The sequence below is a fragment of the Girardinichthys multiradiatus genome, chromosome 11, assembly GCF_021462225.1.
Source record: "Girardinichthys multiradiatus isolate DD_20200921_A chromosome 11, DD_fGirMul_XY1, whole genome shotgun sequence".
NCBI classification, from domain to species: domain Eukaryota; kingdom Metazoa; phylum Chordata; class Actinopteri; order Cyprinodontiformes; family Goodeidae; genus Girardinichthys; species Girardinichthys multiradiatus.
The window spans coordinates 9,992,441-10,006,848 of NC_061804.1; the positions used below are offsets into that span (position 1 = coordinate 9,992,441).

A 14,408-nucleotide genomic window follows, 5' to 3' on the forward strand; every position below is an offset into this window, starting at 1 on the left:
GACTTTATTTTCCAGCAGGACTTGGTACCAGCCCACACTGCCAAAGATACCAGAAGCTGATCCAATGACCTTGCTGTTACTGTGGTTGACTGGCCAGCAAACTGGACTGACCAGAACCCCATAGAGAATCAATGGAGTAATGTCAAGAGGAAGATGAGAGACACCAGAACCAACAATGAAGATGACCTGAGGGCCAATATCAAAGCAACCTGGGCTTCCTGAACACCTCAGCAGAACCACAGACTGATCACCTCTGTGCCGCGCTGCATAGACACTTGGATTAATACATTTTTTCCAATTCTAAGTTACTGAGATGCACCTGTAATTATCCCCAGAGAATAAACCAACAAGGAGTAACCCTTGGACTGTAAGGTGCATCTGAAAGTTCTCCATGACATTCTGATTTTTAGATGCACCTGTAGAGTTGGATTTATTATGGACCCCATGTGAACATATCTTCTATTCAGGATGGATGACACGTTCCACCTTATGAATGAAAGCATGTGATGTGCTTGCTCTGCAGATCATGGTCAATATACAGATTATGGGTTAATCCAACATTGACTCATGACTGATACCATCATACAGTCCAAGCTACATGAGAATGAGAGCAATCATAAATCTTTGGCTGAGCAAGAATTAACCGAAAAGAAGAGATCCTCTGAAACTAATTCCTCTCAGAGTGAAAACAGGCAGTTGCTCATTTCAAAATGAAACTTTTAACCACCAACCCCCCTATAAATTAGAGACATAGCACATAAGGTACACTGTACAGCATAGCCCTTTTTTGCTTGTAAACCTTCAGCTTTGACCTCAATAAATGAAGCCAACAGATCAGCCATGAATGTTCCTATAAGAATAATTTGGCAGTCCGAGGTGTTTAGCTGAAAAGCTCGCTGCTCGTAAACGATGACTGCAGCCAATGGCAGAGAAGACACAGTAATATAAATATGTAACATATGCAGGAGTCTTTAAAGCTGCCGTCACGTTCTCACACATTTTGAAGGCCTCTCTCGTGGCCGTCCAGCTGCACCTTTATCTTGTGCAGTTCCTCAATCTCCTGGTGGTGGCGCTCTGTCTTGTGGCGCACCAGAGAGCGATAGAAGTGAATGGTGAAGAGCAGAAAAATGACCCCCACCGGGACCATGATGATGGTGGAGGCCAGTGCGGCCTGCCAGCCGCTGCTTAAGGCCGACGGACTTGTGGGCTTCGTCATGGTGCTGGGGGTCACGATGGTGCTGGCGCCCGCCTTCTTGGCCTCGCCGGTGTCTACGGGCAGGAACTTGACCCAGCAGAGGAGCACCACCTCTGCTAAAAACAGCAGAATCCCCAGAGCTGTGGAGAAACCCCACGCCAGCTCGATGTAGTGGTGCATGCGTTCGTGTGGCGACTCGCTGACAGAGTTCAGGTTGTGGATGTTGCTCACGGCTTCAACGTTGGGCAGGATGCATGTGCTGATCAGCAGAGCGAAGAGGTGCACCGCCACCAGCACCGTGGTGCACACACTGAAGGCGATGAGGAGTTCTCGAGGATAAGAGTACTTCACATCCAGGTCCACCTCGACCATGGCCACCTAAAAACACATTCACCCAGGTTAAAGTCTCTTTGTGTGCACAAACTAGACGATATGCTAATAAACCCATAATGCCAAAAATCACAGAACTCATACTGGTTATTAAGGAAGAACATGAAGTTGTCTCTAAACCTCTGGCCTGCAGCGTCCTTGTAAATGATTTGTCATGTAGGAATATATGAAATTCTACCAGAACCAGTGACAGCTGTTACTTTGAACACAGCTGTATAGGGTACTTGTGTCCCAGCTTACAGGACAACGTGGGAATGTAGACATTTTAGAAAACTCCATGACTGGTGCTAAAATAAATCTGATCCTCAAACCAGATAAAGATCCAACACCTCCATCTATCTACCGTCCGATATCACTTATAAATGCAGCAAAAAGAAGATTAAACAAAAGAAATTTTATGGAGTTCTGTAAACACATTAAAGGAAGTCACATTGCTGTAGCTGCAGGTGATGTTTAGACTTATCTGCTGACATGAAGCGGTCAGATTTAAATTCATTATTTTAACGTTTTGTTTGATGAGAAAAACAACTGTCGGGCAGCCCTTAAAGAAGAAGGAGAGATGATGATCAGCCTCAGGGAGATGAGGGCTGAAGCAGATGTGTGACATATGAGACAAATACTGTTTTCTAACCCCGTCTAGTACACCACTAAATATAAGCGTATGCTATACAAGTCTTTAAATCAACATTTGTTAGAGAATGCACTCCTCAGGACAAGAGTGAAACCATGAAGAGTAAACTTAAAACCATTTTCATGTCTCACATGCAAGAATGAGTGGCAAGATATCCGAGTCTCTAAAGCAGAAGATAATACAACAACTTCCTGGAGAATAAAAATCTTTTTTTAATGCAGAGTCGAGAGTTTCTGCAAAGATGTACCATTGCAAAGCCAGAGAGCAGAGCAGAGGTCCTGCTGGAGGCCTTCAATTTGGCACGACTCAGGTAGAGTTTTCTCCAGGACAGGGCCTGGACCGAATGGTGGTTGGAGCTGACCAGCTCCAGGTAACTGCGGCGTACCCAGTCCCTGTAGTCCATTCCCCCATTGTCAGGAGGCCTCTCAGAAACCCCGGGGACAGGAGAACCCATCGGGACGTTCAGCTCTCTGCTCATGGCACCTGGTAAATATTAAAAAAAGAAACAACAGCCAAATCATTGCATTCTGGTCGTTTTTATTAGGCCTCATGTTGCTTATCAGTCTATATTATTTTTTTTCTTTTCAAGAGCTTTAAGCGATTAAACCAACATGACAATTTTAAGGCTTTGTTGGCACCGTATTACATTTAGGTGAATCTTTTAAAACCAAGCAAGGACAGGCTGGGCAAGTAGAGAAATAATCAGAGAAGCTGTCAGGAGAACAAAAGTAACTCTGAAGGAGCTGCAGATATTCACAGCTTAGGTGGAAGAACATGTTCACATACCCACTCTCACTCCACAAATCTAGCCTTTATGGAAAAGGAGCTGGAAGAAAGTCATGTTTGCAGTTTGTCACGAGTCATATAGGGACACAGCTAACAGAAAGAAGGTGCTCGGGTCATATGAGTCCAAAAATTTACTTTTAGATGCAAACATGCAAAACACTATATGTAGCAAACAACTACCACAGCAAATCACCCTGAATACACCATCCCCACAGTAAGCATTGATGGTGATAGCATCATGCTGCAAGATGTGTTTCTACAGCATGGAAAGGAAAGCTGGTCAGAGTTTATGGGAAGATGGATGGAGCCAAATCCAGGACAGTCCTGGAAGACAACCTGTTAGAGGCTGCTGGGCAGAGGTTCACCTTCCAGCAGGATAATGACTCTGAACATACAACCAGAGCCACAATTTAGTGGTTTAGATTAAATTATATTCATGTGACCGATTGAACCAATCAAAGTCAACACCCAAATCCAACTGGAAATGTGTTGTAAGGTTTTAATTTGTAAGACATTTCAATATAATGCATCCTTTTACTTAAACATCACTATAAACCACCGCCACCACAAAGCATTCCAACGTAAAGTTTGTATTTGTAACGTGACAAAGTATTTTTGCAAAGCACAGGCTTCAACTTCAATAATAAAGCAAGCAATAAGGTATTATTAACTCTGTCAACAATGCAGATAAAACAAACTAAAGTTATCAACGGGGGAACTGCAGGGGACGACCCCTGAGATATAGCATTTTATCCCACGGTCCAACGGCTCATAGCCCAATATTTACAGCTTTAAAAGGCTCCTAAACTCCAGCAGCTATTTTTTGATCCTCCTCAAACATTTTTTATCTAAGCCTGCGGTCTGTGTTCTCCTGTTAATCAACTGCTGTAGCTCCAAGTTTCTATTCGTGTCAACAGTAGAGACCTTTATTCTGCTCAAATATTCCTACAATCCATCGTTAAGCTTATTAGGATACAGAGTCTTTATGTCAGAGGAACGGTTCGCTCAAAAATGCTGTTGGATAAATTCCAGAGGAGCCATCATGAGAATGAAGGAGGAGGAAACAGGAAGACAACCACAAATAAAAATAAACTATCCTCCAGCTACACAAATATTGTGATAAGAAAGAAAAAGGCCACTGGATTTCCACAAACCTGTCACATAAATATATCATACATGTTAAGATATTACGCTATTATTTTGCTGCTACTGTGTTGTAAAGTTACCCTGTTTAATGGCTACATTGAGCAGATTCAATTCAATTCAATAGCTCTGTTGAGCCATCCATTCCCTTAGCTCTTAGTAGCCATGACTTTATGGGATTCTTCTTAAATAAAATTGATTCTATTAAAAAGAAAATCTTTGACATACTCCCGAAGATGATTACTTCATCCTCAGCAAGTGAGACAACATTGGAAATAACTACAGAACCTGATTTGTGTTTGGACTGTTTTGATCCTGTGGAGCTTCCTGAGTTATCAGAAATATTAGCTTCATCTAAACCTTCAACTTGTATGTTAGACCCAATCCCAACCAAATTATTTAAGGAAGTGTTTCTTCTGATTACCAGCCCCATTTTAGATATGATTAATCTATCTTTAGTAAATGGATCAGAACCACAAGCTTTTAAGGTAGCTATAATGAAACCCTTATTTAAGAAACCTTCGCTTGATCGAGATGACTTGAAAAATTACAGACCTATATCCAATCTTCCGTTTTTATCTAAAATTCTTGAGAAAATAGTTGCTAATCAAATGTGTGAACATTTACACATCAATGACCTGTTAGAAGAGTGGTTCCTAGAGTCTCTAGAAGTAGAATGGGAGGCAGATCCTTAAGTTATCAAGCTCCTCTCCTGTGGAACCAGCTCCCAGCTTTAGTCCGTGAGGCAGACACCCTGTCTACTTTTAAGGCTAGGCTTAAAACTTTCCTTTTTGATAAAGCTTATAGTTAGAGTGGCTTAGGTTATCCTGAGCTATCTCTGTAGTTATGCTGCTATAGGATTAGGCTGCTGGAGGACATAATGACCACTTTCAGCCTCTTTGCTACATTCTCATACTACTCTCCAATTTTGCATTATTTGCTGTTATTTCAGCTTTTAACTTTGTTCTCTCTTTTCTCTTCCTAGAAGCTACACCTGGCCTGGCTCTGTGTCTACCTGTGACACCTTTCTGGAGAGGGGCATCGTCTGAGCTTCTGCTGCCAACAACTTAATGCTCACCCTCTACCGATGATCCACATGGCCCTGTCTTTTAGTGTTTAACCCCTTTTCTCCTAGACATGGAAATTGACTGAGCTTTTACTGTGACTAACTCTATGTGCTCTCTTTCAGACTAACCTTGAAAACTGGCTCAGAGTTTATCTGTTCTTTCTTTCTAGGTGAAACGACTAAAGGAGCTACATCCATTAACATTTACTTTTCCTTCCCATAGAAAGTACTTCTGGATCAGTGCTTCTTTGTTCTCTTTGTGTCTCTGCTCTGTTCTCTCAAACCCCCAGTCGGTCGTGGCAGATGGCCGCTCACACTGAGCCTGGTTCTGCTGGAGGTTTCTTCCTGTTAAAAGGGAGTTTTTCCTCTCTGCTGTCGCTACATGCATGCTCAGTATGAGGGATTGCTGCAAAGTCAACGCCAGTGACTGTCCACTGTCTCTACATGCTCATCCAGGAGGAGTGAATGCTGCAAGTCACTGACTGGATGCAATCTGCTGGGTTTCCTTAGATAGAAAATCTTTTTATACAATTTGAATAAATAACTGAATCTGACTGAACTGTTCAATAGTTAGGATTAATTGGAATGTATGAACCTGATTGTTGTGAAGTGCCTTGAGACAACATGTGTTGTAAATTGGCGCTATATAAACAAACTGAATTGAACTGAATGAAATGCTTTAGCTTTTATTTTGAATAAATGTAAGTAATTAACCACAGACAGCATTTTGTACCCCACTGATAAATGTATAATCATACTTAATAAATGCAAGTATGTTTTTACAGTATGTATGTAAAAGTTTCAGAAGAGTTAAAACTGATTTGATCGTTTGAAAGAGAGATAAAAACCTTTTTTTGAAAGAAAGTTAACGCATTTTAAAATCAGATATTCAGGGAACGACTTCAGACTATTGTAATATTTTAATGTGGATTTTTGCTGTTTTAATTGTTTGTATCTTATTTGTGTGGCAAAATTTTAACGTTATTGATTGAGGGGGGCCTTCATTTTGTACAGCATCAAACCGATGCTGGTCACAAAAAAAATCTGCTCTTTCAAAGGTTTTCATAAGATATTATGCATCAAACCTATTTTTTCCAGCTTTTGATTAATGTCATTATCAACTTCAATCCTCACAATACATAAAAAAACATATAAAATATGTATTTATACCCAACAAATGCTAGTTTTTAGAAAATAAAAACGCAGAAAAAGTAGGTTTTTCCTCCGTCACATATATGCACACCGGATCAAATCATTTTTAATTTCTTATCCAAACTTGTTTCTAAAAATATTTGCTCCATTTAAACCCTAGGACCAAAAAATCTCACCATACACAACAAATATGTATGTATATTTGGATTATTGTATTTCTTTAAATGGCAAATTTAGCAAATATAGTCTGTTTCTGTTCATATTAAAAGAAAAACTGTGGATATTTTTCCCATTCCATAAAAGCACACTGAAATGTGTACAGTATATTCATTAAAAAAAAAAAAGATCTATGCAAATTGTTAAGATTTATAGTATATGAAATTGTCACCTAGTGGAAAACAAACACATAGGAACATTTGAAGGGATTTATATATTTATAAAAGGTAGCTAGCTTTAGAGAAAGTACATTTAAATCCAGTTTCCGTGTTAATTTATCAATCCAAATGTGCTTCTCTGAGTTTGCAGGACAAACAGGTGGCACCTTCACGCCTCCATGTATATTTAGAAACCTGGTAGAAGAGAGCAGGATACGTTTACAGGCTTATATAGACAGTTAAATGAAAGTACCGCATTTATCCAAGTTATTTATAATAACTGAAGGAAACGTTGACAGTTCAACAAAGTAAAGAAAAATGATTTTAAATTTAAGAGTTACACATCTGAAACTTGGCAAGTTTTCAGGCAACGTAAGAAGACCCCTCTCGCTAGCTAATATAGCTAATAACACAATAGTTTCAAAACAGTCAATTCAACAAGTTTTTAGTGTGAAATTCATTTAATAAAGTTTATTTATCTTACCGGTTCTCAACGGTGGCTTCCGAATCTCAGATATGAACGGAAACACGGTCTCGTCTCCACGCTGTGTAAAAACTCCCGTTGGTTCGACCCGGTTTTAGTGTGTCGATTAACGTCATTCGTTTCTTCTGCAGACACCGACGACCTGTTCTACTGTAAAACCAGGTTACGTCAGTTTAATGCCTGGACCCAGAGCAAAAAGGCGGACTTCCTTCCGCAATGCCACCTGAAACCCGGTCGCTATGGTGTGGTAATTTGAGGCAGGACTGAACAGAAAAGGTAAGCTAAAAAAAAAAAAAACCCACAAAAACTCACAGTTTCCGGTTAGGCGTGTTGCTTTCAAAATAAAAGCACACAAAATCTCTTAAAAAAGCTAAAAAATGATACGTCAGCGCCTCCGCCATTTAGTGAGTGGCAGATTCCTGTTGGAAAACAAATCACGTTTGTTTGGAAACGGGGTTTTCCAAATTAAAGAAACAGTAACATGATGAGCTACTTTTTAAAATACAATGTATTTGTATTTGTAGTACCAATAACTGTAATTATTGAGATAAAAATAAACAATATCTGCAAATCAAAGTAGTTAATAAGTTAGTTTGTTGGATTAATTGAAATAATAGTAATAATACAATATTTTAAAAAGTAATAATTTAAATTGTTATTACTAATCCGACCCTACTTACGGGTGAATAATGAGACTGATGGTCACCTAAATACTGCTTAGTTTGCACCTGCTTTGTGTACATTAGTGATAGGGAACACAAACCCCTGAAATCAGTCTCAAAAATGATCAAAACATAAATCCCACTGACTTCTGCAAAAAATACGGTTGAGAACCATGGCGGAGGAGGTGATGTTCATCCCAGCCGCTTCACACTCGGCTGCGAACCACGCCAGCGCATGCTGTAGGTCTTGGCTAGAGGGAGCCAGCAGGACCACGTCATCTGCAAAAAGAAGAGACGAAATACACTGGTCCCCAAACCAGACCCCCTCTGGCCCATGACTGCACCTAGAAATCCTATCCATAAAAGTTATGAACAGGACCGGTGACAAAAGGCAGCCCTGCCGGAGTCCAACGTGCACCGGGAACAGGTCCGACTTAGTGCCGGCATTACAGACCAAACCACCTCGGTGACTTCAGCCTGGGTGATGAAAGAGTCCAATCCCGAGTCCCCATCCTCTGCTTCCACCAGGGAATACGTGACGGCGTGACGGCAAGTACTCCTTCCACTGCCCGATAACGTCCCCCGTCGAGGTCAGCAGCTCCCACCCCCACTGTATACAGTGTTGGTGAAGCACTGCTTCCCCCTCCTGAGGCGCCAGACGGTTTGCCAGAATCGCTTCGAGGCAAACTGGTAGTCCTTCTCCATGGCCTCACCGAACTCCTCCCAAGCCCGAGCTTTTGCCTCTGCCACAGCCCGGACCGCGGCATGCTTGGCCTCACTGTACCCGTCAGCCGCCTCAGGACTCCCACAATCCAACCACAGCCGATAGGACTCCTTCTTGAGCTTGACAGCATCCCTTAGTGCCGGTGTCCACCACCGGGTTCGGGGATTGCCACCACAACAGGCACCGCAGACCTTAGGGCCACAGCTAACGGGCAGCAGCATCGACAACAGATGCGGAAAACATGGTCCACTCGGACTCTATGTCTCCAACCTCCCCTGGAATCTGGTCAAAGCTCTCCCAGTGGTGGGAGTTGAATACATCCCTAGTTGAGGAGTCCGCCAGACGATCCCAGCAGATCCTCACTATGCGCTTGGGCCTGCCAAGTCTGTCCGGCTTTCTCCTCTTCCAGCAGATCCAACTAACGGGCAACCACTGATCACCAGGTGGTGATCAGTGGACAGCTCAGCCCCTCTTTTCACCTGAGTGTCCAAAACATTCGGCTGAAGGTCTGAAGACACGATAACAAAGTTGACCTCGTGCCTAGGGTGTTCTGGTGCTAAGTGCACACTCGGATTCAGATCGGGGAGGCCATTCCTCCCGTTCACGCTTTTCCAGGTGTCACTGTCATTTCCCACGTGGGCGTTGAAGTCCCCCAGCAGAATAATGGAGTCCCCAGGAGGGGCACTATGCAGCACCCCTGACAGGGACACCAAGAAGGCCTGGTACTCCGCACTACCGCTTGGCCCGTAGGCCGAAACAACAGTCAGAGACCTGTCCCCAACCCAAAGGCACAGGGATGCGATCCTCTCATCCACTGGGAAAAACCCCAACACGAGATGGCTGAGCTGGGGGGCAACAAGCAAACCCACCCCAGCTCAACGCTTCTCCACGTGGGCCACTCCAGAGTAGAAGAGAGTCCAGCCTCTCTCAAAGAGATGGGTTCCAGAGCCCATGCTGTGCGTGGAGGCGAGCCCGACTATTTCTAGTCGATTTCTCTCGATCTCCTGCACAAGCTCAGGCTCTTTCCCCCCCAGCGAGGTGACATTCCACGTCCTTAGAGCCGGCCTAATCATCCAGAGATTGGGTCGTCGAGGTTTCCACCTTCGTCCCCTTCCTGATGCTCTTTGCACCGGCCCCTCATGGTTCCCCCTGCAGGTGGTGGGCCCACCGGGGGATGGACTTGCATCTCTGGTTTGGGCTTGGTCCGGCCGGGTCCTGAGAGGAGCAACTTGGCCACCAGGTGCTCTCCGACGAGTCCCGACCCCAGGCCTGTCACCATGGTGGGACCCTGGCTAAGCCGCACCAGGCAACAACACGTGCCTTGTTTGTGTGGTCCTCAGATGGGTGTCTTGAACCGCTCTTTGTCTGACCCGTCACGCAGAGCCTGTTTGGCCCCTGTTACCCTACCAGGGGCATTTAAGCCCCAGACAACATATCCTCTAGGATCATTCAAATACTCAAATCCCACCACCACGTTAAGTTGGCATTTCAAGGAAGGGGAGACAAACTTTACCCCTTGAAATCTTTTACATTTTGTCACATTTTACCACAAACTTCAATGTATTTATTTGATATTTTTTGTGATAGATCAATACAAAGTAGTGCTGATTTGTGAAGTCTGAGGAGACTGACATTAAATTACTGTTGTGCTTTCAGAATATAGCCTCAGAATATATTGTAGAACCAGATCCTTCTTAAGCAGGACCCATTAAAAATCTGTTTGGTCCCACAAATCAACATTCTCTTTTTAACCAGGACATGATTTCAAGAGAAATTGAAATACATCCCCTGCTCCTTCCCTTTACACAGATCCATGGAAGACCTGTGAGTGTTTTGAAGCTCATGGTCTTATAAACTCAACAACAAAGACGTCAACAAGATACTGGAGATCCTTAATGGTACCACATGGTCAGTTAGAACTTGCAACAAGATGGCTGCTGTGACTACAACTAATGATTGGTGGACCACATCTGGCATGTTATAACATATTCACTGTAATCATTGGTGCTTCAACACACATCGCACAGCCACCAATGACCTTAGAAAAGGGGGATATTTGAAGTTTTGTGTCAGTCTTCTCATGGTTCACGATAAAGAAAATGTTGATTAGGGGTTAAATACAGGAAGGTTAGCTGGCATCCAAGACCCAGCACAACAATAACCACTGAACAAAATAACCATAACATTAACTCACAAACATTAAAGTTAATCAAATCATAACTGATAGAGCTCAAGTTGAGGATATGTCTGAGTCTTGTGCCTAGCTGTGTGTTTAGCGCTAATACTATCTGAAAACGTTAGAGATATTAGTGCATATTTTGTATGACAGTACAGATTTGGGGTGTTAACAAATCAAAATGGAGTGGATAAAATGAACTGATGTGCAATAATAGGTATTAAAATGATGCAAGTGGACAGAAAACTGGCATGTTTATGTTGTTTATTTTCTAAATACTTCTAAAAATACCATAAAAAGATTATTCCACAACTATTAGGTGGTTTAAATATATATCGGCCTTATGCACAAATTTTATGCTAAGCATCATTTAAACATATAAAAAAAGAAGTTAGGTGTACAAAACAATAAATAACAACAATTACTGCAGAGATTATTTCAAACATTTATTGAGAATCATCCAAAAGTGAAACATCTGTGAGATCTGTGTGATGAGTAGCTCCACAGCTCTCCTCTAAAATCCTGATTCAGAGATTTCAGTAATAATGCTGAGCTGAATTCAAGGCACAGAGACAACATGAAGTCATCCCTGTTAAAGGGTTCAAGTGGTTTGTGCTGCTTTGACACTCGCAACCTTTAAGATTTAATAATTCATTCTACTGTCGTCAATAACTGTTTGTTAGTCCTAATTTCTGTTCTGGAAAAATACAAAGAGATGATATAAATTTAAAAAAACCAACAAGCTGCATGTATCCCCTGTGCAGAGCAAAGCCAGCATCACTGTGCAGCCAGCTGGCCTAGCAACACATTGAACTAATTTAAGCTGTTTCCAACAGAACTGAGCTTCAGTCTAGATGTTAATGTATACAGTAAACTGTACAATCAGCAAGTTAAAACTTGTCTGTGATTTATGAACATTTTAGGGTGTCAGTAAGAGTTATGCATTAGTAGACGTTTTTATTCAAAGCAACTTACAGATGAAGATATAACAATACAGTTCAAATCAAAGCTACTAATAAGTTACTTAGAAGGAAGACCACTAGTCAGAGGAGACAAGGGTGAGAGTGCAGAAATAGAGTGCAGGCATTGAGGGAAGTGCAGAAAGAGATAATGCAGTAGATGGGGTAAGAAAGTACAAAGTAGGAGATGCTCTCTTAAAGATACAGGGACATCTCTGTTCTGGTAGCCTTGGTAGGTCATTCTACCATCGTGGAACAACCCATGAAAAGAGTCTGGATTGTCTTGTAGGCCCTGCTTACCGACAATCCCTTGATGACCAAATCGTGACGTAAGCCTTTACGAGAACATTCATGTAGATGGGAGCCATTCCACGAAGCACTTAGTAGGCTAATATCAGGGACTTGAATTTGATGCGGGCAGCTAAGGGTAGCCAGTGGAGCTCAGTGAACATAGGGGTGACGTTTGCTCTTTTAGGCTGACTGAAGACCAGACACTCCGCTCTGTTCTGGACCATCAGCAGAAGGTTTCACTGCACAGGCTGGGAGAGCAGTTAGGAGGGCTTTCTAGTGGTAAAGGCAGGAGATGACCATACACTGCACCAGCTGGGCGCTGGGTTAGGTACTGTCTTCTAGTTGCTTTTAGGTTGTTTGGGGCATTGGCACTACAGACAAAAGGGACGATTGAAGCTTTACATATCTTACAGATTATACGCTAGAAAGAGAGTTTACCATCTTTAAGTTATTTCGTTCTGAACATCATCTGGCTTTGACCTGGTTCTACAATTATTTAAATCTAACTTCGAGTTCACAAAAGCTACACAACAGATTTTATTCTGTCATTGTTTAAAAAACAATGACAGAATAAAATCAAACTTTCCCAAATTTATCCAGGGCAAATAGAGAACAGGACTGGCCTTAAAGAAATCTCCATAAACCTCCAGTGTTTGGACGGATGGCTTCATAATTGGTTGTTTAATACTTTAGTAAAGAGGAGTTTAATTTTTCACTCAATAAATGCAAGGTGCCCAGAATCTGTGGCTATAAAACAAGCCCAAATCATCATCTCTTCGCCACTGTGCTTGGCAGTCTGTATAAGGTGTTTGTGCTGATCTGCTGTGCTTGGTTTTCTCCAAACATGGTGCTATGTATTGGGGCCAAACATCTCTACTTTGGTCTCACCTGTTCCAGAAATCTTGTGGTTCACTTAGGTATAACGTTGCAGACCAAGGTCACCCTGCCAATTACTATTTGGACACAAGAGGACTTCTTCTGGTAACCCTTCCAAACAAGCCAGTTCTTCAGTCTTTTTCTAATCTTAATATCATGATCTTTTACTTTTAACCTGCTCACAACCGAGGTCCGTTGGGTCAAAGATGGAGCTCATGTGTTTTATAGTTTTGATGAGTATTTTCTGGTCTGCAACATCCACTCCTGGGAAAATTATGTGTTTTGGTTCTTGGTTTTCACATTATAATGAAGACCTTACATCCCTTCCAAGAATTATGAAGGGCAAGTGTTGCTTCTTTAAGATCATTGCTGATGTCTTTCCTTCTTGGCATTGTGTGGACACACACCTGCATGCTTCAGACCTGAAAACCGCTGCTTTTATAGAGCTGATCATTTACTCAAGTATACTGTCTCCTAAATCCAGGAGGCAAAAGAGGTTTTCACACACAACCTTTCCATTTTGTTTCCATGTGTTTTAATAAATATTGAATCTGGAATCTGTTTTGTGTTTTTTGTACAGCTGGGGTTAGATTTAAATCACTTTAGAACTTTATAAAGACCCAATCACCTTTATTGTGTCCTAAAAAGTAAAGCCATAGGATTTAAAGAGATTCTAGTTTCTTTTTACCATGTTTGTACTTGTTTACACCAGGGTACAGTTTTGTGTATTTACAATAGAATTAAGTGTAAAACATGTAGATGCTATGTGAAATTGGTCACTAAACAGCTGCATACGTTGGCAGTTTAGGAGAAAATAGGCTGCATTTTGGGCATCTTTTGTTTTTCCTGCAAAAGGTTTGATGACTCTTAAGGACTGTTAATATTTGTGTGATTTATGTGGGTTGCTTTGTCAGGTGAGCAGGGAGAATACAAACTAGAAGAACTGAATCATTTACCTTCAGCGACTTCGGATTCAGATCTTTTCTATTCTGGATGAGTATTTGTGTGTGATCTCCTATCTAACCACAAGTGATTGCCATATATTCACATCAGATTTTCTACTCATGTGCAATGCCAAGCATGCAGATATTTGATTCTACATGCTGGTCTCAAGCCAACTGTCCTATCAGTGCAGACCGCTCTGCCTGCCATGCTGCTGCTGCTGCTGATGATGAAGATGTTCAGTTCCCAGAGGTTCTTGTGGGTTTCCATCAGGTTTTTACTTGACAGTTACTACTGTGGTGTTGTGAATAGATTCCATAACAGCAGCCAGGCGGCTGCACAGGTCATGGGCTTGGTTGACGTGGACTTTTGGTGGATCTTTCAGCACGACTGTGCCGGTGGAACCGTCCAGAACCCGGGGCAGCAACTCCCCCAACTTTACCTGCAGTGAATCTAAACAAAACAGAAAAAAACTGTAGAAATGAGCCCTTTAGTACTGAATTTTTACATGAACAATTATAGCAACACTTAAAAATAATCAACCCCTGCTATAACTT

General features: G+C 42.0%; 2 protein-coding genes across 5 annotated transcripts in view; both read right to left on the reverse strand.

Moving 5' to 3' along the window:
* Positions 1 to 449: 449 nt before the first annotated feature.
* On the reverse strand, positions 450 to 7,484 carry orai2 (ORAI calcium release-activated calcium modulator 2). Of its 2 annotated transcripts, XM_047379164.1 has the most exons (4): positions 7,222 to 7,484; positions 6,830 to 6,932; positions 2,464 to 2,699; positions 450 to 1,573 (listed from the first exon to the last, which is right to left on the reverse strand). In XM_047379164.1, the coding sequence occupies exons 3-4, from the start codon at positions 2,692 to 2,694 to the stop codon at positions 992 to 994; spliced, it is 813 nt and encodes a 270-aa protein (XP_047235120.1). In that variant the 5' UTR covers positions 2,695 to 2,699; positions 6,830 to 6,932; positions 7,222 to 7,484; the 3' UTR covers positions 450 to 991. The 2 variants fall into 2 exon arrangements, with proteins under 2 accessions (XP_047235120.1, XP_047235119.1); XM_047379163.1 differs by lacking the exon at positions 6,830 to 6,932 and having other exon boundaries at positions 7,222 to 7,481.
* A 3,732-nt stretch (positions 7,485 to 11,216) lies between these two features.
* usp28 (ubiquitin specific peptidase 28) overlaps positions 11,217 to 14,408 on the reverse strand; it is a 60,357-nt gene continuing 57,165 nt past the window's right edge. For all 3 annotated transcript variants that reach the window (XM_047379158.1, XM_047379160.1, XM_047379159.1), the window contains one exon: positions 11,217 to 14,304. In XM_047379158.1, the coding sequence (XP_047235114.1) occupies positions 14,129 to 14,304 (176 nt within the window). In that variant the 3' untranslated portion in view covers positions 11,217 to 14,128. The remainder of the gene's footprint in view (positions 14,305 to 14,408) is intronic.

Excerpts from the sequence above, each read along its gene's own strand:
- orai2 (XM_047379164.1), bottom strand. The coding sequence starts at position 2,694 with ATGAGCAGAGAGCTGAACGTCCCGATGGGTTCTCCTGTCCCCGGGGTT. Across the intron at positions 1,574-2,463 it reads TGCTCTCTGGCTTTGCAATG|GTGGCCATGGTCGAGGTGGA; the intron begins GTACATCTTTGC and ends ATGTGTTTTTAG.